The sequence below is a fragment of the Eremomyces bilateralis genome (genome assembly GCF_010015585.1).
Source record: "Eremomyces bilateralis CBS 781.70 unplaced genomic scaffold P152scaffold_10, whole genome shotgun sequence".
Lineage (NCBI taxonomy): Eukaryota > Fungi > Ascomycota > Dothideomycetes > Eremomycetales > Eremomycetaceae > Eremomyces > Eremomyces bilateralis.
In genome coordinates this window covers 229932-252034 of record NW_022985076.1, presented here as the reverse complement: position 1 = coordinate 252034, position 22103 = coordinate 229932, and the positions used below count along the sequence as shown (strand labels likewise).

The following is a 22103-nucleotide window of genomic DNA, read 5'->3' as shown; positions in this document are numbered from 1 at the left end:
TATTTAACCAATGCTTATGTGCCTAGGTAAGGGACCAACGGTCTAGTTTATATGCAGATTCCACGCTCTCCTTACGGTTAAGTGCAATTGCAGGTGAAAAATTCCCCGTAGATCTCGAGCGGAGACGTTCCAGCAGATTTATGATATCAGCCTTTCCGGATTAGGCAAGTGATATTGGACGTCAAAGTCATCAAGCTGCAAACCTGATACGTACATCAGATGCATCTCACAGTCTTCTTTTCAAGAACATAGAAAAGGGATATCTACTGTTTAATCCGGTACGAGACCCAGACTACGGAACAGAGAGTGAATGGTATAAGCCATCATCATCACACCCGCTAAGCTTTTGGTTGCGCATTCGATCTTTTTGGTACTCAGACACGGTGGACGACGGAATCGAAATGTTCGACCAACTCTTCAACATGGAGGAGTTCGAAATCACCGTCGGGGGACTATTCACTACCTTGTTTGCCTTCTTATTCACGACGGTCCCTCTTCTCATTTACTTCTTCGAGACGCGGACTCCCCAGACCCCCGCACCAAATACAGAGATTCCACTGCCGCCACCCACCAAGATAACGGGACTGTACACCTATCCCATCAAATCATGTCGTGGAATCCGCCTTGAGAAGTCCAAGATGCTGAAGACCGGCCTGGAGCTCGACCGTCAATGGATGTTCGTGGACGCAGCGACCAAGAAATTCCTTACCATCCGGGAAATGGCAAAAATGACGCTCATCACCCCCGTCTACGACGCGAAGTCGGATGAGCTGGTGGTCACCGTCCGTCCGTCGAAAGTTCTCCCGAACCCACCCGATGTCACGATCCGCATCGCCGCCCACCCGTCGGAGAAATGGCTGAAGCAGAACACCGAACTGGTCCCCACCATCATCTGGAAAACCACCACGGACGGCTGGGCGTATCCCGCTAGCATGACCGCGCCCCTCACCGAGTTGTTCGGTCGCGAGGTCCTCCTAGTGAGAAAAGGCCCCGAGAAGCGCGTGCTCCGAGGGAACGGTAACCCGGAGATCATCGGGCGGGAAGAGTACATCGCGTACCCGGATATCATGCCGGTGATGGTCACGTCGGAAGCGAGCTTGAAAGATCTGAACGCGCGGCTGGAAGAGGAGGGAGAGGATCTGACGTTGGTGATGGAGCGGTTCCGGCCGAATATCATCGTCGAAGGCGGCGACGCGTGGAGCGAGGATATCTGGAGCGAGGTCCGGATTACCGGCGCGGAAAAGAGCGAGAGCAAGGATACGCTCGATATGCAAGTCATCTCTCGTTGCTTGAGGTGCAGAGTGCCGAACGTGGATCCGGATACGGCCGAGGAGCATCCCAAGCAGCCGTGGGACTTGATGATGGAGTTCCGACGGATCGATCATGGATTCACTTTCAAGCCTGCGTTTGGGATGCATTGTATCCCGAGAAAGGAGCCGACGGAGATCAGCGTTGGGATGACGTTCAACGTCACGGCGGTGACGACGCAGCATAGGTACATTTCAGGGATGAAGTGAGTCGGGCGGATTTATCCTCCGTAGATCATGTTGCCATCAAATGGCAGGCCTGATATTTCAGGACAATAGTCTACATATCTATACGTTGTCTCTTTTCCGTTTCGTAGCATCTTCGCTGAGATGAGTTCCCAAATAAATACACCGTCCCAATCAAAAACCAGTACCATCAAGAGAAGATTCGTGATATACACAATGGCATTCGAGCGTTCGGATCCAATCGCCAGAGCTAAACCGCGGAAAGAGGTTTTAAGTATCTCGTTTAGAGAAGACCTTCCGAATATCCGGGAGGGAAGCCAATATCGACCTAGGCTCCTTACCGACCGCCTGTGTCATGGCTGCTCCCGTGTCGTCCGCCTGCGATGACGGAACGGCCGCCTTCTTCCCTAATACCACCGCCTCCAACTGCTCGATCTTGCTCTGCAATTCAGTTTTCTCCGCCTCCAAAGCCTCCAACCGATCCGCGACCATATCTCTTCTATTCAACTCCTTCCTTCGGCTCCTCCACGACTCGAACACGATGATCGCTCCCGCGACCAGGAACATGAACGCCTCGCTCATGAAATTCGCCCCTGTTTCTATCGCCTTCGCCTCCGACAGCGGCCGGATCCGCGGTATATGCTTCTCCGACCGCACCTTCTCCCGTATCCCCTGGCGCTCCCGCTTCGCTATCTCCTCGGACACGAGCGTTTCCGATTCGGTCTTGACCGTCGGCATGTTCTGGAGCGCGAGTCGCTTCGCCTCGGCGTCCTTGATCTCGCGCTGGATCTGGCGTTCGATGACGGCAGGGTCCTGGAGGAGGCCGAGGCGGAGGCGCATGTCGATGCGGTGGAGGCGTTGGGCGAAGGAGATGCAGCCCCTGCGGAATCGGTCGTGCTCGTGGGCATTTCTCTTGATGTAGTTCTAGATCACGCGTTAGTTTCCGGGCAGATACATGTGGGTTTGTACGTACGGCAACCGGCTTGGCGAAGGTTCGAATGGCAAGCGATCCAATCTTTAGAGTCAGAGACATCGCGGACGAGGATGCCTTGTATCGAGCTCAACAAGCAGTCAGGTTCTCGTCTTTCCAGTACTCTATAGTTCGCCCATGTTTCAACAATTGAGAAAGTGCTCACTAAAGCCGCAATTGGCTACAGAAGCGTGCATTTGAGTCATTTGAGATCGTCGACGTTTCTTGTAAGTAAGAGGTACCTTAACGTTGCCTATGATGAACAAGATGAACAACACGACGCAATGCTGGGGCTGTTCTGAAAGTAGCGTGGTATTTTAATCCCGAAGTGGTTAAGTTAGCTTGAATTATCTCCTGAAAGCTGCTCAACATCGATGTATTTCCTACCTGACCCCAAGACCAAGCAGACTTTATGATTTTGACTTTAGTTTCCCTGAATTTCATACTATTGTTTTATGGGTAAGTCCAAAGTGTAAGTTACCACTTCTAAAGCTTGTAAGCGGATACCTACTCGTACTAATACGTTGCTACATACCAACGCAACCTTCTCTGATTGATGTCCTTCTTTCTACACAATCTCTTTTCCCTGCGTTAAAATGCTGCTTTATACATCTATGGGTTTCTTTAGATATTAACCAGAGTCGGCCTACCGGGACTGTACTATTTTCTATGCGTATCATCACCTACTGTAGTGCCGACGATGGAGACTGCACCCTCGGCCAATATCATCAACTTGGTGGCTGCCTGCGTCTGTATCCAATGGTAGCATCGGATTTCCTGTCAAACACAGCCTCATTATGGCATGAAAGGGCGTCAACTCGCAACGCCAAAAAAAGCGATCAAGTGAGGACTTGGAATGCCTTGTTCTCCAGATTTTACTTCCTATTTCGCCTTCTAAGTCAACTAACCGCCTTTTACGCCCCTTTCATCTATCGAAGTACAGATAGTCCAAGAAAGAGAATGCCTGTTTATCGATACCGCCCGCTAACTGAAGGTGAAATTCGCCTCGTCCGACTTCCGGACATATCATTCACGCCGTCCACGATTACTCCGGAGGTTACTATCATCCACACTCGATCGGATACAGCGAAAGGACCCTTCGAAACACTGTCGTACGTCTGGGGCCCCAACCCTGATAGACAGCGCATCGCGTGCGGAGATGGTAGCTTTCTCTGGGGAGGGACGAATCTTGTCTCCGCTCTGGGTTTTCTAATATTACGGCAGAAGCGGGAGATTACATCGTCGGCTCTGTTCTGGATTGATGCTCTCTGTATCTACCAGGATGATAAGGAGGAGAAAGAAGTGCAGGTGGCCGGAATGAGACACATTTACCAGTCAGCGAAACGTACTTTGGCATATCCCAGAGAGCCAGGGGATGATAGCCATTTGGCCTTTGTGTATTTCCACAATGCAAGCGCAGCGATTGCGCACGACTTCCGAACAAGACTCAGATCCACCGACCTAGCCGCCGAAGTACGGAAGACGTATTACTTGGCAGTGGACGACTCCAAATTTATGCAGTGGGCTATCCAGCTTCGGAAATCAAAATTGTTTTTGGACTGTGTCCATGCCTGTGCATCACCAGACGAGAAGTTGTTCGGTCCATTCCAACCATACCGCACACGCATCCTCACAGCCATTGCATCGCTACTAGCACGACCGTTCTTCCAGAGGATATGGATAGTCCAAGAAATGGCCGTTTCTACAGAGGTCGTGATGGTTTGTGGTCAAGACCTCTGTCTACTCACCACTTTCCAGGCCCTTCTCGAAGCCTTTCGGGAATCCAAGGTACGCTGGGATGATTTCGCGAATGAGCCAACGAAGCTAGAGATATATAAAGGAATGACCCAGTTATCTTCCGTCAACACCCTACGCAACGATAGGATGGAGGGTAAGGACGGCAAAAGCCTTTTGCTACTCATGCAAGGCTGTAGGACTGGTCGAGCCACTTTAGCCGTCGACAAGATCTATGCTCTCCTTGGCCTGACCAGGGAGAGATTCCCTGTGGAGTATGAGATGGGAAATCTGCAAAGCGTTGAATTCAAGGTAAATGTATATCTCCGGCTGGCGAAGTATTTCATTGCTCGTCATGAAGGCGATAATCTCTTGTATGAGGCGGCAAGGTCCGATCTTACCACAGCTGATTGTCTGTCCTGGGTCCCCGACTGGGAGCAGTGCCCCATCAGGACCAACATAGGGCACACGATGAGCATGATGACCAGGTGGTATTTCGATGCATTCGGCCATTTAAAGAGGAGGGATCAAGAAACGCCTAGAAAATCGGCGCCGGACTGCGAGATGAAGCTCTCAACCAACAATACTGAGCTCGTAACAGAGGGCGCCATTCTTCAGAAAATCCTGATCGTTGGGAGCGCGTCTACGGGGTAAATCAACGCAGCGTCAAACGCGATGCACTTAGCCAACGTCGTGGCCGAATTATCCACCTTCAAGGAACGTCTCACGCAATACCCCACGGGCGAACGGATGGACTCAGCACTCGCGACTCTACTCGAAGTCGACCAATTTCGAGACACGAGCAGCCTTGCGAACTGGATGGAGGAGCCGGGTCCGAAGATGTTTCTATATGAAGTTGATCTCGAGGTATTGCGACGACAGATCGGCAATCGTCGGTATGGCTTGCAAAGACAATGCATCGGCAGGATTTCACCGCCATCCAGAACATGGCCAAAGCGACCGTAGGGAGGCGGTTTGCGGCTACTAATAAGTCATATGCGGCTCTTGTCCCCGCCGCTGCGAGGCCCGGTGATGTGATTTGCATTTTGCGAGGGGCACGAGTCCCGTTCGTGTTGCGCTCGAAGGGAGCCTACTACACTCTGGTTGGGGACTGCTATGTTCATGGAATCATGCTCGGGGAGTTTTTAGGAGGAACGGAAGAGGAATTGCCAGCGATGGAAGCCATAAGAATACGATGGTTTCCAGGAGATTCAGTCGGTCTTCTTATCCTCTCCTTCATGTGTAGATCCTTTAGCCACCCTTGCTTATTAAGCGACGTTGCGATACAACTCATAAGACTACAGTACTTCGATCCATACAATCTTGAAACAAGTATATTAAACAACCTAATAATGGATGAAATAAATGTAAGCTTGCATTTCGATATTGTGCGGGGGAATTTATGCTTGATATGACTATACGGCACTCTCCAAGTCGAACCGGATATACGCGATAAGTTTGAGATTCACTCATTCATTCTTCCATCCACGTTTGTTCCACGACATCGCTTCAACGTTGTCATCAACCGATCCCAACAATGTCTCAAACGGTTCCTACACAAGAAACTTTGCGAGTCGAAGAAGATGTGAGGCAGCCACTCTCCCCATATCTTCCTAATGGAACTTCCTCCATGCACACGACCCTCACCTACGCGACGTCCCTCGACTCTGCCATCTCGCTCCAGCCCGGCGCTCCCACTATCCTCTCTGGACCCCGCTCCAAGGCCATGACCCATTATTTACGCATGAAGCACGATGCCATTCTCGTTGGCTTCGGCACCGCCGCCGCAGATGACCCGGGATTATGCTGCCGAATTGCCGGTGCGACGTTGGAACACCAACCACGTCCCATCATCCTGGATCCCTCTGGCCGATGGAACTTCAGTGCGGATTCCAAGGTCATGCGCCTTGCACGAGCCGGGCAAGGGAAGGCGCCGTGGATAATCACGGCGTTGAACCAGCCGCCAGCGGACCGGGTGAAATTGTTACAAGAGTTGGGTGGGAGATACTTGCGGTTACATGTATCTGATCATCGCAAAGGTACCTCGCAAGCATTCAATTGGGAGGATATATTGCGTTGCCTATCACAGCAAGGGATTAAGAGCGTGATGATGGAGGGAGGAGCGACCGTCATTAACGACCTGTTGAGCCCGGCGAATGCGCAGTGGGTTAATTCGGTGATCGTCACGATTGCGCCGACGTGGTTGGGGAGGGGAAGCCTAGTAATCCAACCTGAGAAAACGAGAGATGAAAGAGGAGGATTGGGTCCGGCAGCACGGCTAAAGGATATCAGATGGATCACGCTGGGGGAAGATGCGATCGTTTGCGGGAGGCTGGAGCAGAGATAGGACTGCGCACCGAAAAGTTCTGTGGGTGTGTGGGAACCGATTTCAGACCTCCCTTCTGGGGACACAGCACGGAGTATTGACGGGCGTCTGCATAGTGTTGTTCTAAGTCGATTCAACTCGTACCTTCCTACGAGTACTTTACGCTACCTGAAACGTTGTAGCAAACAATTTCTAAAGCATGCATCCGGCCTTTCGCAGGGCTGACAAGTCGCCCGGAACGGGCTTAACTTGGGCGATTGGGCAGGGAGAAGAAGGTCGGATGTGACATATACATGGATGAAGGCTCGTATATGTTGTAATGTGACACACAATGGCAAGTGTTGTCCATGTGAACAAAAACATATGTCGAGGAAGTTCCGTAAACTGGACGGATCACGGACGTGCTGTGGCCTGGCACGGCTAGATACTTATGCGATGAAACCCTACAGATTGTTATGGAAAGGATGCTCGAGCTGACGCTCGAGCTGGAAGCTTTACGCTCCGATGTGGCTTGGACATTCTCCAATAATTACCTATAATATCATAGAAGTACTATGATCGAAGTGCGGACCATGTTGGACGATCACCACATGCAACCAGGAGGTTCACGGGGTGGGGTGGTGGTCATCGGGTCACAGCCCCAACCTCATCTGATTACCACATTCTCATCTTCCTCGCTAACATTGAACATCAATCCTCATCTCAACCCCCTCAGAAGATCGCACATCTTATTCGTGTTTGCTTAAATGGAGATTCCACAGCCAAGTACTTGGCGATGTTTGGACCTTTATTATGTTCTTCTCCACGGGTAAGACGAGGCTGATATTAGGAATGCGCTGCCGGACCAAGAACGGTTCAGTTACTAGACTGTCTTGCTTGAAGAGCGTGAGGTTCATGGACGGGAGGCATGATAGCATCAGACACCATGCTAGTTTCATTGACCGTCGGACTGTTCGAGATTCTTGCCAACTGACCCGCAGAGAATGCCATGATAGGACGTCTTGCGCGCTATTCCATGCCTCACATTACGTTACCGGCGCCGCGCTACTTGCTAAAGGGTACTTGCTAAAGCGCTGACACCTAGTAGAGGAAGTATACGTTCACGTCAATTCAAAGTCCGAGTACATGTCGGAATTCATTCTTCGTCTCTCAGTGGTTCTTTCCGGGTCTAGACGGATGGAAAGCACGTCGCGCTGATCCCAACATCAACTGCAGGCATACCGCTGTGCTCTCCATTATTACCCCGACCTCCAAGTCTGTGAAGCATGCGGGGTGTTTTCTTGTCCGATGCTGCGACCACGAGACGCAGGCTTCCCGTACTATCAATATATATGTTTAGCTTCGGTTCTTGATACATATTTGCATTCGCTATTCAGTCCCCGTCAGCTTCTCTCGCGATGCTGCTGCTTTCATTCTTCGTCGGGGCTTTGCTAGCCGTCGCCAATGCCTCAACCTTCTCGCCGGCACGGCCGCCGGCTATTCCTCTCGCTGTTAAATCGCCATACCTGAACACTTGGCTTCAAGCAGGAAACGATGGAGCAATCCTACCGGGCCAGTGGCCGCAATTCTGGGAGTCTGTCGTCGGATCTATAGGACTCAAGCTACTTCTATTAACAAACTTGTAGGGGCAGAATAACCGCGTGGACGGGTATGATTCGAGTCGATGGCAAGGCTTATACATGGATGGTAAATTCTCTTGCTGGCGTTAGAAAGGAGACTGTTACTGACCAGTATACGTTTTAGGGCAACCCAAATCCAAGACCCCCATTAGCAACCCAGACTGCATTTGAGTACACGTCCACGCGAAGCATCTTCACCTTCAATGTCGCCGACAAAGTGGAGATGAAGGTTGAATTTCTTTCACCGGTGTATCCCGATGATCCCCAGAGACAGAGCCTCGTCTTCTCCTATCTTGAAGTCCGCGTGACGTCGTTGGACGACGCTCACCATCAAGTCCAGTTGTATACAGATGTGTCTGCCGGTTAGTAGCTGACCGTCATTCGGAAGCCTCTATCCACTAATAATATCTCAGAATGGGCATCTGGAAACCAAGGTGCTGTTGTTCAGTGGAACCGTGGCGATACCGGAAATGTCACGTATCACAGCTTCTCTCGACAGGAAGAACTGGCATTCACTGAGAACCGCGACCAGGCCGAATGGGGCACATGGTTCTACGCAACGGACAATACACCCGGGGTGACTTATCAGACCGGATCTGATGCTGGAGTTCGGTCCACCTTCGCTCTGATGGGAGTCCTGAGCAACACGGAAGATTACCAGTACAGGCCGATCAACGATGACTGGCCCGTCTTTGCTTTTTCCAAAGATTTTGGAAACTGTGCACGCTCGGAGGTTTCTACCCTCTTTTCGATTGGTCTTGCACAAGACTTTGTAGTCCAGTTCGAAGGCGCAGGTCCGTATGAACCGCTCCCTGCTTTGTGGCAGGCCTATTTCCCAGATGGGATAGCTGCTGTGAGTATTCTGTTGTATATTGAAAAGGAACGATGCTAATGTTTTCAAAGCTTGACTTCTTCCATCATGACTATTCCACTGCGGTGACCATGTCGGATGCCCTAGATCAGAAGGTCGCGAAGGAGTCGCGCAAGGCGGCCGGACAAGATTACCTGACGATTACCTCGCTCACAGTCCGCCAAACATTTGGAGCCACCCAACTTGCGGGTTCAGCGGATAAATATTATCTCTTCCTAAAGGAAATCTCGTCCAATGGAAACATGCGTATGTCATCCGCTCCAATGTTCAACCCCTCCACTGATAGTGTCGCAGAAACCGTCGACGTAATCTTCCCTGCATATCCCCTATTCCTATACTTTAACCCTTCTCTTCTCAAACTGCTCTTGGATCCTCACTTCGAGAACCAAGAAGCCGGGAAGTACCCTAAAGCATTTTCAATCCATGATCTCGGCGCGCATTATCCGAATGCGACGGGACATCCTGACGGAGTCGCTCAAGAAATGCCTCTGGAAGAATGTGGCAATATGATCATCATGGCCCTCTCATACGCCCAACGCAGCAAGGACACCGATTACCTGAAACAACATTACAAGATTCTCAAGCAATGGGCGGAGTTCCTTGTGGATGAGGCACTGATTCCTGAGAACCAGCTTTCGACTGACGACTTTGCTGGGTTACTCGCGTACGCTATATCTGGCAACCCAACAGGGCTGCATCGAGCTAACAAAGTGCACAGAAATCAAACCAATCTCGCGCTGAAGGGCATTATTGGAATTGAGGCAATGTCTCAAATCGCCGACTTGACAGGAGCTCACGACGAGGCGCAGAACTACACCAGCATTGCGCACGAGTACATTTCCAAGTGGCAGACCTATGGCATTGCGCATGACGCCAATCCACCGCATACGACGCTGAATTACGGCAAGAATGAGTCATTCAGTCAGTTCCAGGAGCCAACCCCCTCGATCCAGCTAACCTTGGCATCGCAGATCTCCTCTATAATTTGTATGCGGATCGTGTATTGGGACTCAATCTTGTACCGCAGTCCGTCTATGACATGCAGTCATTGTTCTATCCTACCGTCCTGAACGAGTTCGGTGTGCCGTTGGATACCCGCCACCTCTGGACTAAAGGTATCCATACTCATCCGACCAACGCGTTCGCTCTTGCTGTATGCTGACTTTCCTCTGTAGCGGATTGGGAAATATTTGTGGCCTCCATAGCGTCGGTAGAGACACGCGACTTGATCCTGAGCACGCTGGCCAGGTGGGTCAACGTCACCACGACCGATCGGGCGTTGACTGATCTGTATGAATCAGATACCGGAGGGTAAGTCTGCCAGCTGCTAGCGACATCATCTGAGGGAGTGGAACAGAAGCTAATCCGGCACACCAGGTATCCCGGATTTCAGTTCGTAGCTCGTCCGGTGATGGGAGGAAGTTTTGCGCTATTGGCTTTACCGGAAGCGATGAAGACGAAGCATTCTAGCTAAGATGGAACTCTGGAGAAGCATCCCTGGAATGTGAAGCACCTTTATATACGCCGTCCTATAGTTGAATGGGTTGAATGACACCTTGGTTACCGACCGGAAGCAGAAGTGATCACGATGCAAGAATGGTGGTCTTTCAGTATCGAGATTTCCAACCGTCCCCCTTACACACTGATAGTAGTCTAAATCCCACCATCTGTATTCCGTAAGCCCATAATTATCGAGCATCGATCCAATCACCAGCTATGGAAAACCCCAGACCGAGCATATCCATCGCTGTGGCTTGTATCATGTATGGTAAGCGAAAGCTACCAGGCCCAACCTTGCTTCACCAGTTCACCACTAACTGACGAAACGAACCGCTAACTAACCCCAGCTTTCTCCCGATCTCCCTTACACCAAAACCGAGCATCAAATTATGCATCTCATCCCACCCTACACGCAATCCTGATTCCTCAACAGGACAGGTATCCCCTCCATTCAACTTTTCAACCCTCTCGCGCATCGCCAGGTTATTTTTCTCCGCCTCGCCTGCATTCCACACGTTCCACGGCCAAGCTTGATCCTACGAACGATTTCGACGCCGTTATTGATTGAGCGTAGATGTCTCTGCTTGGAGGTGGGACAACAGCTTGCTAAGCCATTGTTTGCGTATGGCTTGTCGCAAATTCGTGTCGTGATACAATCCAGGCTGGTTGGTCACGATATCGGGATTTTCAGCTCTCTATCTATACCTTACGATATTTTCCGAAGGAGGACAAGAGGTCATATATATTCCGAATCATACCATACTGTTCCTCGTCCCTCGTTAATCATCATCCCTATCAACCTCCGAGTCCATACCGTCTACATCCCAATCGACTATGCCGCACGATTCACACCACGATTCAAACTACAAGAATAAGAAGCCCGAGACGCGGTCGACCATGAATACCTTCGTCTACGATGTCGTCGTCTGGGCCTTCTCCATCCTCTTCGACCTCTTCTTCCGCGAAGTGCATCCGCGCAGCTCCTGGAAAATTCCGCGCAAAGGGCCGGTGATCTTCGTCGCTGCTCCGCACGCGAATCAGGTACGTTTCCCGATTCTGGTTCGCATCGTGAACGGTGAACCGTGTTCTAATGGTTGCCTGACATTCCTCTAGTTCGTCGATCCCCTCATCCTCATGCGCGTCATCCGCCGGGAAGCCCACCGCCGCATCTCCTTCCTCATCGCCGAAAAGTCCATCCGCAGAAAGTTCGTGGGGTTCATGTCGAGGAGTGTTGGCGCGGTACCAGTCGGACGGGCTCTGGACAGCGTCAGGCTGACGAAAGGGCGAATCTACTTACCAGACCCGGAGAACGACCCCACTCTCGTCCGAGGCGTCGATACCAACTTCGAGAGCTCCGAGTTTCGGGTCGGTGGGCTCCTAGTCTTGCCTGCAGTGGACAATATTACGGCAAATGCAGAGATTCTAGAGATCAAGGGACCCGAGGAGATTCGGGTGAAGAAGCCATTTAAGGGAGATGTGGCTCTGCGACAGCTGACGGGAAAGATGTCCAAGGAAGACGGGGCGAACGGAGCGCCAAGCAGGTCTGACCAAGGAGAGTTCAAGGGGATCGAATTTAAAGTCGCGCCGAAGGTCGACCAGACGGAAGTTTACGATGCGGTCTTCAAGAGGTTACATAGTGGCGGATGCGTTGGTATCTTCCCTGAGGGTGGTAGTCACGATCGCACGGAACTGTTGCCGTTAAAAGGTAGGTTCATGCATGCCGAATCGATTTACTTGACTAACACGTTCACAGCTGGTGTGGCCATAATGGCCCTTGGTGCACTAGCAGCAGATCCGAACTGTGATCTCAAAATCATCCCGTGCGGTATGAACTACTTCCATGCACACAAGTTCCGCTCCAGAGCAGTGGTGGAGTTTGGCACTCCGGTCGAAGTGCCGCCAGAGCTAGTGGAGTTGTATAAGACAGGCGAGCGACGAGAAGCGGTTGGAAAGCTCTTGGCGAATATTTACGATGCGCTGGTTGCTGTCACGGTTACTAGTCCTGACTATGACACTTTGATGGTACGTACTCCGACTGCATGATTTCCCAATCTAACATCGATCAGTTGATCCAAGCTGCCCGACGGCTATATAACACGAAGCATAAGAACTTCCCACTTCCGATGGTGGTCGAGCTCAACCGTCGCCTAGTCAAGGGCTACACGATGTACAAGGATGATCCTCGCATTATCAACTTGAAGAAATCCGTGTTGGATTACAACCAGCAGCTGATGTCACTCAACATCCGGGACCATCAAGTGGAATATGCGAAGCTGTCGTTTCCTAAAGTGTTCTTCACCCTGGTATACCGTGTGGGGAAGCTCTTGTTGCTTTCTCTGGGCGTGCTACCAGGGCTGTTCTTGTTCGCACCTGTTTTCATTGCCGGCAAGCTCATTTCCATCAAGAAGTCCAAAGAGGCCTTAGCCGCTTCGACGGTCAAAATCCAAGCACGCGACGTCATAGCGACCTGGAAGCTGCTCGTCTCCTTAGCCTTCGCACCCCTTCTCTACAACTTCTACACCATCCTCCTCGCCATCTGGACCTACCGCACCCGAATCGGCGGTCGCGTCCCCGACTGGGTCCCCCTTTGGATGACCTTTCTCTTCGGCTACATCTTCTTCCCGGCCATCACTTACGCGGCGCTCCGCTTCGGCGAAGTCGGCATGGACGTCTTCAAATCCCTCCGCCCCCTCCTCCTTGCCCTCAACCCCACCGCTGGCAACGTCCTCGTCAAGCTGCGCGCCCGCCGGGCCGCCCTCGCCCACCAGGTCACCGATCTCATCAACACCCTCGGCCCAGAACTCTTCCCGGACTTCGACGCCGCGCGCATCGTCGCCGACCCGTTCCGCCCAGGCGACCCGACCACGTCGTCGAACCCGTCGCGCAGTCACGGCCGCGTCGACAGCCGGGACGTGTTCAACGTCGACTCGCCGCCGACATCGCCCGGGAGCGGGGGGCAGCCGCCGGCGAGCATCGGCGGGGGGTCATCGATGGCGGGGAACCTGCCGCCGAACGAGTCGTTCAACAACCTGGCGGGCATCGGGCTATTCGCGACGCGACCCGCGACGCCGAGTAAGAGCCGCAGTCGGGCGAGCTCGAGTGGGGGGTTCCCGGTGCAGGCATTCAGTACGCTGGATTCGAAGGGGTCGTTCGACGAGGTGTCGAAGAAGATTCGGGGGGCGATGAAGGAGCGGGGGCAGAGGAGGAGGAGTGAGGGTGGGTGGGAGAGTGGAAGTACGAGTGGGAGGGAGACCCCGGGGGTGGAGGGGAAGAAGGATATGTAGGCGTGGGGATGTGGCTTTTGATATGCAGGTAAATGGGTTTGAGGGGTTTGTTTTTGTCTGGGAATTGGTTTCATGGAGAGTGAGCGGCGGTGTTCGGGTGTTTGGGGGCCCCTACTGGCCTTACTATTATGAGGGCTTGCGTCATGTGTCCGAAGTAGTTGTGTAAACACTTGGTAACAGTAATTCTGGAGCTTTTAGTTCAAGTTCCACGACTGAAATTGCTTTTATTCCCCCTTCAGTTAAGTAGTATTGTAATTATAAGGCTGCTGTACTCCGATATCGTGAAAGCAGTTCGAACCGATCCTGATATTGGGTCTAAAATGCCGATTAAAAATACATATAGCCGAAATCGAATCCAATTAATTAGAAGAACCCTTCACGGCCCAGGGGAACCACATACGCTTTACTGCCGGATTTACCTCCCCACAATGGAGAGTTTGCCATACTGGTCGATCTGCGGCCGCTCGTCCCCCAAACATATATATGAGCTAATCAAATCAGTAAATAGCGAGATCCTTGTTTCACCATCGTCACATACGTATTGCTCCCGTGCTTCAGGTCGAACCCTCTAGGCCACTCCTGCTCCATGCGCTGCCGATGAGCCGACTTCGGCTTCCCCTCCTTCAACCTCATCTTCTCAAAGAAGACATACGCGCCATAGAACACGTCCGACGTAGCCCCGGCGTTGGCGCCGCGCTTGTTGCGGAAATTCTGCAGGCTGCTCGAGGAGAGGGATTTGGGGGGGTGGAACTGTGCTTTGATAGCGCGCATCAGCGCGGCCTGGGTGACGCCCGGCTTGCGCAGCTGGGCGTCGACCTTGCGGCGCACCTCGTCGCAGGTGTCGTAGACCTCGACGGCGTTGGCGTCTTCGCCGTCGAGGTGGATGGCGCTGACGTCCCAGTCGACCGCGACGGGCTTTCCTGACGCATCGACGTCCTTTTTGGGGCGCTTGGTGGTGATTTTCTTGCCCTTGCGCGCGCGGTACTGCAGGTAGGCGAGGCCGTGGATGTAGGTGTTGCTGTTGTCGCCGCCGCGGGTCTGCCGTATGAAGTCATTGTATGACCTGTTACTGACGCCGATCTTCTTGCAGAACTCGCCGATCTTGAGCTCGCCGCTGTCAATGAGTCGGCGGATCTGGGTGCGCACTTGGGCGGGGGTCTTGGTGATGGGGATGTCTTCGATAGCTGCGAAGAGGTCCCAGTCGCTCTCGTCGTCGGACTCGGCGTCAGTGGTCGCGTCGGATTTGCGCTTGCCGAGGGTGGATTTCAAGCCTTTTGCACCGGCCTTGGGGGCCGCAGCGTTGTCGGCGTTTATTTGTTGCACAGCCTCTCGATCCTTTCGCGAGAGCAGCTGTCGACACGTCAGGGGCATATAGATGGGTCGAAGTTCATAAAAACTTACAGCCAGTGTGCTAGTATCCGCCATTCCGGTTGGATAAGGTTATGTATCTAGCTGATGATATTAAAGAGGGTACGCAAAGAATAAAGAGGGATCCTAGTTGTGGGAAAGATCGAGCGGATATCAAGTAGAGGTATAAAACGGAGTGTGCCGGCTGACTCGGATGGGACGAGGGTTTACCAATCTATTCATGCAGGAAGCAGGTTCTGAACGAACAACTCTTGCAAATGATGAATTATGAGTAGCTAAATCACTGAAGGAGATATAATATATTGGTTGTAAGGGTCTAAATTAAGGTGCAACGGGATACCTGCTGTACACATAAAAATGATGTCGCGACCCCCAATCATGTCTATGTCATGGCGCACTCGGAACGATGTGTGACGTTGAAGAGACGCGTTTTATGGGCCCAGAGCTCACACGTTATCACGTGCTTTAAGCCTGAATGCCTGAGGCTTAAAGTTGGCTACAACCTCTAGTCACGTGCAGAAATAGTTGAAGGATCCCTCCATCTGTGTTTTAAGGCATAAATTTATGCCTTAGACATAAACATCGACTCAGCCACAGTCCCTCACCAACTGTAACCACCCACTCGTCTATCGAAATGAAGATGCTAGACAGACGGCTAGAAAATTCTACAATGTGCTTGTCACTATCCTTCAGCTTATATCTGTTAGGGGATTGAAGGATCTAGACCAACAAGCACCAAAATGGCCGTGATGATGAAGGCCGATTGCTCTTGTTGCGACATGGACTCTCACTGTGAATAGGCAACATCCGGTTGTGATCGACAGCCGTGGCGAATGGAGGGGCAGAATCAATGGAGCCATGGACCCTGATGGATTCAGAGAGATTCCAGCAGTCAAAGGATGACGATGTTCCGACTTCAGAGCCTTGGGCTCTGGAAAGTTGTGATGCACCTCATCCTCCTGACATACGGAGTAGATGTTCAGAATATAGCAGCCTTTGCATCTTTTTTCGATGCCATCAGTATTAGATTGATCCTCAAGCTGGTATCTCCGATAATCATGCCTTCGTGATATGCGACATGCACTGCTCTTGTGTCCAATTGACCACCGTTCATCCCCAAAGTCCTGTCATCATCAATGAGGTCAAAATTATCCGTCAAAAATCTCCATCAAAATTATCCGACATTGTGGGCCAAGTGCATATGGATTGCTGGGATTCACCATTCTGGCGTGTTCTCACTCGTTCGTTGGCGCTCGTTGTCACGGCAAGCTGGAGTTGCATGGAAGCGCGTGGAAGCCAGGCGAAACACAGTGAATCTCAGTGCTGCCTCTAGCCTTTTCCTGCCCCAACCCACGACTTCCTACTTAAACACAAAATTCCCAGTCATCAACCTCTCACACACACTTCTCCCACACTTCCATCAAAATACAAACACTTACTCCTACACCTACACTCTCTACCACTCCCGTCATCTGTTGTCTTGTTGAGCTCCTTCTGGCTCCCTCGCATCAGGTTCTCTAGATCTGATTATCCCTGCTACGTCACTTTAGCCCCTCCACACTTTTCTCATCCTCATATCCCACCACAATGCCGGGCCCCGCCATCGGTATCGATCTGGGTACCACCTACTCATGCGTTGGTATCTTCCGAGATGACCGCATTGAGATCATCGCCAATGACCAGGGAAACCGCACCACCCCGTCCTTCGTGGCTTTCACCGACACCGAGCGTCTCATCGGTGATGCCGCGAAGAACCAGGTTGCCATGAATCCCACCAACACCGTCTTCGATGCGAAGCGACTCATCGGCCGCAAGTTCGCGGACGCGGAGGTCCAGGCCGACATGAAGCATTTCCCCTTCAAGATCATCGACAAGGCCTCCAAGCCCGTCATCTCCGTGGAGTTCAAGGGCGAGGACAAGACCTTCACTCCCGAGGAGATCTCCGCCATGATCCTCACCAAGATGAGGGAAACTGCCGAATCCTACCTCGGTGGCACCGTCAACGATGCCGTTGTCACCGTCCCGGCCTACTTCAATGACTCGCAGCGTCAAGCAACCAAGGACGCTGGTCTCATTGCCGGTCTCAACGTCCTCCGTATCATCAACGAGCCCACTGCCGCCGCCATCGCCTATGGTCTGGACAAGAAGACCGTCGGTGAGCGCAACGTCCTCATCTTCGATTTGGGTGGTGGTACCTTCGATGTCTCGCTCCTGACCATCGAGGAGGGTATCTTCGAAGTCAAGTCGACCGCCGGTGATACTCACTTGGGTGGTGAGGACTTCGACAACCGTCTGGTCAACCACTTCGTAAATGAGTTCAAACGCAAGCACAAGAAGGGTTAGTTCATCATATCTCATTCCACCTTTATCATCGTCAAAACCAGTTGCTAACTCACCTACTTCAGATCTGACCTCCAATGCCCGTGCCCTACGACGTCTCCGCACCGCATGCGAGCGTGCGAAGCGCACTCTCTCATCCTCCGCCCAGACCTCCATCGAGATCGACTCGCTCTACGAAGGCATCGACTTCTACACCTCCATCACCCGTGCTCGCTTCGAGGAGCTGTGCCAGGACCTCTTCCGCTCCACCATGGAGCCCGTCGAGCGTGTCCTCCGCGACGCTAAGATCGACAAGTCCACCGTCCACGAGATCGTCCTCGTCGGTGGATCCACCCGTATCCCCCGCATCCAGAAACTCGTCTCCGACTTCTTCAACGGCAAGGAGCCCAACAAGTCCATCAATCCCGATGAAGCCGTTGCCTATGGTGCCGCTGTCCAGGCCGCCATTCTCTCCGGCGACCAATCATCCAAGTCCACCAACGAGATCCTCCTGCTCGACGTCGCACCGCTCTCTGTCGGTATCGAGACCGCTGGTGGTGTCATGACCCCGCTCATCAAGCGCAACACCACCATCCCTACCAAGAAGTCCGAGGTGTTTTCCACCTTCTCTGACAACCAGCCCGGTGTCCTCATCCAGGTCTACGAGGGTGAGCGTGCGCGCACCAAGGACAACAACCTCCTCGGTAAGTTCGAGCTCACCGGCATCCCCCCGGCGCCGCGTGGAGTCCCCCAGATCGAGGTCACCTTCGACGTCGACGCCAATGGCATCATGAACGTCTCCGCGCTCGAGAAGGGTACCGGCAAGACCAACAAGATCGTCATCACCAACGACAAGGGCCGCCTGTCTAAGGAGGAGATCGAGCGCATGCTGTCCGAGGCCGAGAAGTATAAGGCCGAGGACGAGGCCGAAGCCGCCCGCATCGGCGCCAAGAACGGCCTCGAGTCGTACGCCTACAACCTCCGCAACACTGTCTCGGACCCCAAGGTCGACGAGAAGCTGGACGCCGCCGACAAGGAGAAGCTCAAGTCCGAGGTCGACTCCGTCGTCGCCTGGTTGGACGACAACCAGACCGCCACCAAAGAGGAGTACGAGGACAAGCAGAAGGAGCTCGAGGGCATCGCCAACCCCATCATGATGAAGTTCTACCAGGGCGCCGGCGGCGCTGAGGGCATGCCCGGCATGGGCGGCATGCCCGGCGGTCCCGGCGGCTTCCCTGGTGCGGGCGGCCCGGCTCCGGGCGCGGGTGGCGATGACGGCCCGACCGTCGAGGAGGTCGATTAGACGCCTCCTCTCCCCCAACCCAACCCTGCTTTCTCGCACGCATACCCCTCCCTTTTTCCCGCTCGGGTGGATTCACGGACTTTGACAACGGGTCCTAGGAATCTCGGAGTTTTTCACTTTTTCGTTACTGCTGCGGCATGGTCGCTTAGACATTGACATGGGAATCACGAGTTTCATTTGATGGATGGTGGTGAATACATGGGGACGAAGGATGATCGATCATGAATTGGTAACGTGGAGGTGGTGGATGAAAAAATGGCGATGGCTCTTCATGATTCGGGGATGACCATTCGGGTAGATTTCAAAACAATGAATCAAATTTCAAACAACTCTTGCCTTGATGAAAACTGATTGGTAGATCCGTGATGGATTCCAAGATCCGCTCCGTCCATCCGATCCAAACCCCAGCAGAGATTGTGATGGTTTTCTCCTTCCCATATCGTACAACCACCTGTCTCAAACTATAATACATATCCCCTATCCCAACTCCGCTCCCCTCACACCCCCTCCGGATCCCAATCCCACGCCCTCCCCACTCTCTCCCTCCTCCCCTCCCACACCTCCTCACTACTCCTCTTTCCCGCCCCATACCTCTCCCGCTCCCTGCTCTCAAAGTAATCCCTCACCGCCTCTTTTTTATAGTTCTCATCCTTGCTCTTGATGCGCATGCAGAACCAGAACTCGGCCCAGTGGTCGCTACACGAGCGGAGGGCGCCGTGGCGGTAGATGTCGTTGAATTTGCCGCCCAGGGATTGGCAGTAGAAGGCGGAGTCGAAGGAGGCGCGGCAGGAGAGGGTGGTGGGGAGGGTAGCGGTGCGGAGGGGGGATGGGGGGGTGGTCGTTGACGATGATGGGGTGGTGGTGGAGGTGGAGGTGGTGGTTTGGGGGGGTGTCGAGGGAGGTGGTGATTCGGTCGAGGGCGCGATTGTGGACGGTTGGGGAGGTGAGGAGGATGATGATGAGGGTGAGGAGGGTTTATCTGAGGATGTCCATGGCCAGCCCATTTTCGGATCTAGAATATAGATTAGCATGAGATATGGTTGGATATATTAGGGGACTGACGATGTGGTTATGTGATGGCGACTGCGCTCCTCGCTATCTCCAGACGCTCAAGTTGCGATGGTACAGAGATCCACCTGGGTTTTCTGCTTCCGCAATAACGTATAGAACGAGTGTCGTTGTTTATAGATGCACAGCACAGGACGGCAGGAGTAATTCGTGATATCCAAGAGTCGCAATCATTGGAATAAATTTCTGGAGAGGGGTGAACGTCTTCTAAGCAGCCCTATCGATTAGACCCTTTTGTAAGATCAGGCCAAGATACAGGATTTTGGGGAATAATTGTTCTGGTGATTGATTCCTGCGCCTGTTCGGGCCAACTTCGGTCGGCTCACGTGGGGGATATTTGTTCTGGTTATGACGGAGACGTCGGGCACGTCTAGAGAGGTATTCTGCCTTTATGCCTCAGGCATTTAGGGTCAGGTGACCACCCCATCTATTTCTGCGCTCCACTCCGTAATTAGCCTCCATAGTAATCCACATCTTTCTTCTTCTCCTATTGTCGTCTTTGTAACAGTTAATCATATATTATGAATACTTCCCTCCTCCAATCTAGTATCTAACGTTCACGAGCACTTACTATCGTACGACAACACTAAATCGTTCTGCCAAACGTCAGGGTAAGGCTGTAATTACTGTCGAAATGAACTTCTCGAATTACTATTATCAAGCTCGTCTAGCTACCCGTCTATAATTCGTGATATCGAATTGCAAACAGAGCGACCGTGTCTTCAACAGCAGAACAACGCCTCCTTCATGGCATTGCAAACAGCGGGGTATCAGGCTCGCAGGAAGTATCCAGCGCAGGCAGTGTGCCGTTGATAAAGTAATCCGCAATGTACTTCGACGTACATGATGAGATCTGCGCAATCGACATGTGCTATAACAGGTTAGCCGTCTCGTTCGATCAAGGCACACTGGAGCAACCGGAAAGCGGGGTACATCACTTACACCGTGCCCATTGTGTCGCAGCACGACGCTTCCCTCGAATCCGCTGCTGATGTTAAAGGCAGACTTGATAGGCGTCACTGGGTCCCAGGTATTGCCAATGATGAGCGCAGGATAACTGGTCTTGACCTGGAAGTCGCCGTCGTAGCGCTCCTTGGCTTCGAAGTCCCAGCGGGCGCACCCTGTCATGTCCAGGGTTGCGGCGTCCCCAAACCGGGCACTGGCCTTATAGATCTCGTCTCGGAGCGAGGCCTCCAGGGGCCCGACGTCGTCGGACCGCAGGAACTTGTCGCCGCATTTGATCCCTTGTTGGGCCTCGGGGGATGCGTTGGCAACCGCCGGTTCCGCCGAACCATGTTGGGCGGAAAGCGCCAGCGCGAGCGTCGTCACATTGCGGGTGAGGACGGCCTCGAGTGCAGCGACGAGGAGGGTATACTGCTTTGGGTAGTAAAGTTTTCCCCAGGTAAAGGATTTGACCATGGTGTAGTCCACGATGAACTCTGTCCCAATAGGTATTGGATTGTACTTGATGTCGTCGAAGAGATCATCCAATATCTTTTCTAAATCGGCGGTATCACTAGCATACTTTGAAAAGGGGCAATTGTCCAAATTCGCTATACAAGCCGATAAGAATTGTTCCCAGGTTGCGTCGCTATCAGTAAATCCTGCGGGATCGCCACTGGGCAACAGCCATTAGATTCTTCCTCAGAGAAGTGGTCGGAAAGCGGACTCACAAGGTATGGTAGTACTCATGAGGATTCTGTACTCCATGCGGGAACATTGAACTTCTGAAGGGCGGCCAGCTCAACTCAGACTCTAATTATATGTTAAAATTAATAACTATCTTCATTATTATAAACTTCTAGGCTTATACCTCAAGCCTTAGTTAATACTCCTCTCTAAAAGATCTATACCTTGTGATGTATCTCCCGATACCATATCACAACATAGTGAAACACTGAACGCCAGAGTGGTCTCGATAGAGTTGTATTTGTGTGAAACTAAGCTACAGAAAAGGAAAGGAAAGGAAAGAGTAATCCACATTGAGGGATAGAAAGACCTGCATGTCTAACACAAACGCATACGTAGCAGAATCTACTAGCCACACTGGTTCAGCCACATAATTAGTTAGAACAAGTAGTTAGTTATATAAATTTCAATATTGGTGGAGTTATTATACAGAATCTACAGTCCTCTGTTGTTGGTGTTGCTGCGTGTGAAGTGGTTACAAATCGGGGTGGTTACAAACCGGGGGTCCTGTTCTTACCAAGTTTCGTTGATCTAAACTGAAGAGAGAGAAGGAAGAAAT

The 22103-nt window shown here is 52.2% G+C and overlaps 11 protein-coding genes across 11 annotated transcripts; 6 read left to right on the top strand and 5 right to left on the bottom strand.

Annotated features, from left to right (window-relative positions):
- Positions 1 to 422: 422 nt before the first annotated feature.
- On the top strand, positions 423 to 1517 carry P152DRAFT_397418 (putative Fe-S protein; the record flags this gene model as incomplete). Its single annotated transcript, XM_033676410.1, has 1 exon — positions 423 to 1517. One exon carries the CDS (start codon positions 423 to 425, stop codon positions 1515 to 1517), a length of 1095 nt encoding a protein of 364 aa, XP_033533855.1.
- Positions 1518 to 1763: 246 nt separating this feature from the next.
- Positions 1764 to 2526, bottom strand: P152DRAFT_397388 (uncharacterized protein; the record flags this gene model as incomplete). The annotated part of the gene is made up of 2 exons (XM_033676407.1): positions 1764 to 2417; positions 2467 to 2526. 2 exons carry the CDS (start codon positions 2524 to 2526, stop codon positions 1764 to 1766), a joined length of 714 nt encoding a protein of 237 aa, XP_033533854.1.
- An 897-nt stretch (positions 2527 to 3423) lies between these two features.
- Positions 3424 to 4851, top strand: P152DRAFT_473937 (uncharacterized protein; the record flags this gene model as incomplete). Its single annotated transcript, XM_033681283.1, has 1 exon — positions 3424 to 4851. The coding sequence occupies one exon, from the start codon at positions 3424 to 3426 to the stop codon at positions 4849 to 4851; it is 1428 nt and encodes a 475-aa protein (XP_033533853.1).
- Positions 4852 to 4886: 35 nt separating this feature from the next.
- On the bottom strand, positions 4887 to 5488 carry P152DRAFT_28669 (uncharacterized protein). The gene has a single exon (XM_033674971.1). It carries the CDS (start codon positions 5240 to 5242, stop codon positions 4922 to 4924), a length of 321 nt encoding a protein of 106 aa, XP_033533852.1. The 5' UTR covers positions 5243 to 5488; the 3' UTR covers positions 4887 to 4921.
- On the top strand, positions 5293 to 6929 carry P152DRAFT_28679 (bacterial bifunctional deaminase-reductase). Its single transcript, XM_033674972.1, has one exon. The coding sequence runs from the start codon at positions 5735 to 5737 to the stop codon at positions 6542 to 6544; it is 810 nt and encodes a 269-aa protein (XP_033533851.1). The 5' UTR covers positions 5293 to 5734; the 3' UTR covers positions 6545 to 6929.
- A 991-nt stretch (positions 6930 to 7920) lies between these two features.
- P152DRAFT_473935 (glutaminase GtaA) lies at positions 7921 to 10487 on the top strand (the record flags this gene model as incomplete). The annotated part of the gene is made up of 10 exons (XM_033681282.1): positions 7921 to 8096; positions 8149 to 8209; positions 8267 to 8504; positions 8556 to 8995; positions 9046 to 9259; positions 9308 to 9677; positions 9732 to 9934; positions 9985 to 10128; positions 10189 to 10324; positions 10391 to 10487. The coding sequence occupies 10 exons, from the start codon at positions 7921 to 7923 to the stop codon at positions 10485 to 10487; spliced, it is 2079 nt and encodes a 692-aa protein (XP_033533850.1).
- Positions 10488 to 11410: 923 nt separating this feature from the next.
- P152DRAFT_367617 (CTR1 suppressor protein) lies at positions 11411 to 13728 on the top strand (the record flags this gene model as incomplete). The annotated part of the gene is made up of 4 exons (XM_033675451.1): positions 11411 to 11554; positions 11627 to 12218; positions 12267 to 12535; positions 12580 to 13728. Coding segments are annotated over 4 exons (2154 nt in total), but the record flags the coding sequence as incomplete, so codon positions are not given.
- A 276-nt stretch (positions 13729 to 14004) lies between these two features.
- P152DRAFT_28584 (uncharacterized protein) lies at positions 14005 to 15603 on the bottom strand. The gene is made up of 4 exons (XM_033674964.1): positions 15376 to 15603; positions 15199 to 15245; positions 14336 to 15147; positions 14005 to 14285 (listed from the first exon to the last, which is right to left on the bottom strand). Exons 2-4 carry the CDS (start codon positions 15220 to 15222, stop codon positions 14213 to 14215), a joined length of 909 nt encoding a protein of 302 aa, XP_033533848.1. The 5' UTR covers positions 15223 to 15245; positions 15376 to 15603; the 3' UTR covers positions 14005 to 14212.
- Positions 15604 to 16752: 1149 nt separating this feature from the next.
- On the top strand, positions 16753 to 18787 carry P152DRAFT_449496 (heat shock 70 kDa protein; the record flags this gene model as incomplete). Its single annotated transcript, XM_033678113.1, has 2 exons — positions 16753 to 17503; positions 17571 to 18787. The coding sequence occupies 2 exons, from the start codon at positions 16753 to 16755 to the stop codon at positions 18785 to 18787; spliced, it is 1968 nt and encodes a 655-aa protein (XP_033533847.1).
- A 497-nt stretch (positions 18788 to 19284) lies between these two features.
- Positions 19285 to 19791, bottom strand: P152DRAFT_449495 (uncharacterized protein; the record flags this gene model as incomplete). The annotated part of the gene is made up of 1 exon (XM_033678112.1): positions 19285 to 19791. The coding sequence occupies one exon, from the start codon at positions 19789 to 19791 to the stop codon at positions 19285 to 19287; it is 507 nt and encodes a 168-aa protein (XP_033533846.1).
- Positions 19792 to 20500: 709 nt separating this feature from the next.
- P152DRAFT_436309 (uncharacterized protein) lies at positions 20501 to 21575 on the bottom strand (the record flags this gene model as incomplete). The annotated part of the gene is made up of 3 exons (XM_033677554.1): positions 20501 to 20726; positions 20798 to 21473; positions 21529 to 21575. The coding sequence occupies 3 exons, from the start codon at positions 21573 to 21575 to the stop codon at positions 20601 to 20603; spliced, it is 849 nt and encodes a 282-aa protein (XP_033533845.1). The 3' UTR covers positions 20501 to 20600.
- Positions 21576 to 22103: the final 528 nt, after the last annotated feature.

Excerpts from the sequence above, each read along its gene's own strand:
- P152DRAFT_28669 (XM_033674971.1), bottom strand. The coding sequence starts at position 5,242 with ATGCAAATCACATCACCGGGCCTCGCAGCGGCGGGGACAAGAGCCGCA.
- P152DRAFT_28679 (XM_033674972.1), top strand. The coding sequence starts at position 5,735 with ATGTCTCAAACGGTTCCTACACAAGAAACTTTGCGAGTCGAAGAAGAT.
- P152DRAFT_28584 (XM_033674964.1), bottom strand. The coding sequence starts at position 15,222 with ATGGCGGATACTAGCACACTGGCT. Across the intron at positions 15,148-15,198 it reads CGGATACTAGCACACTGGCT|CTGCTCTCGCGAAAGGATCG; the intron begins GTAAGTTTTTAT and ends ACGTGTCGACAG. Across the intron at positions 14,286-14,335 it reads CTGAAGCACGGGAGCAATAC|CTCATATATATGTTTGGGGG; the intron begins GTATGTGACGAT and ends TGATTTGATTAG.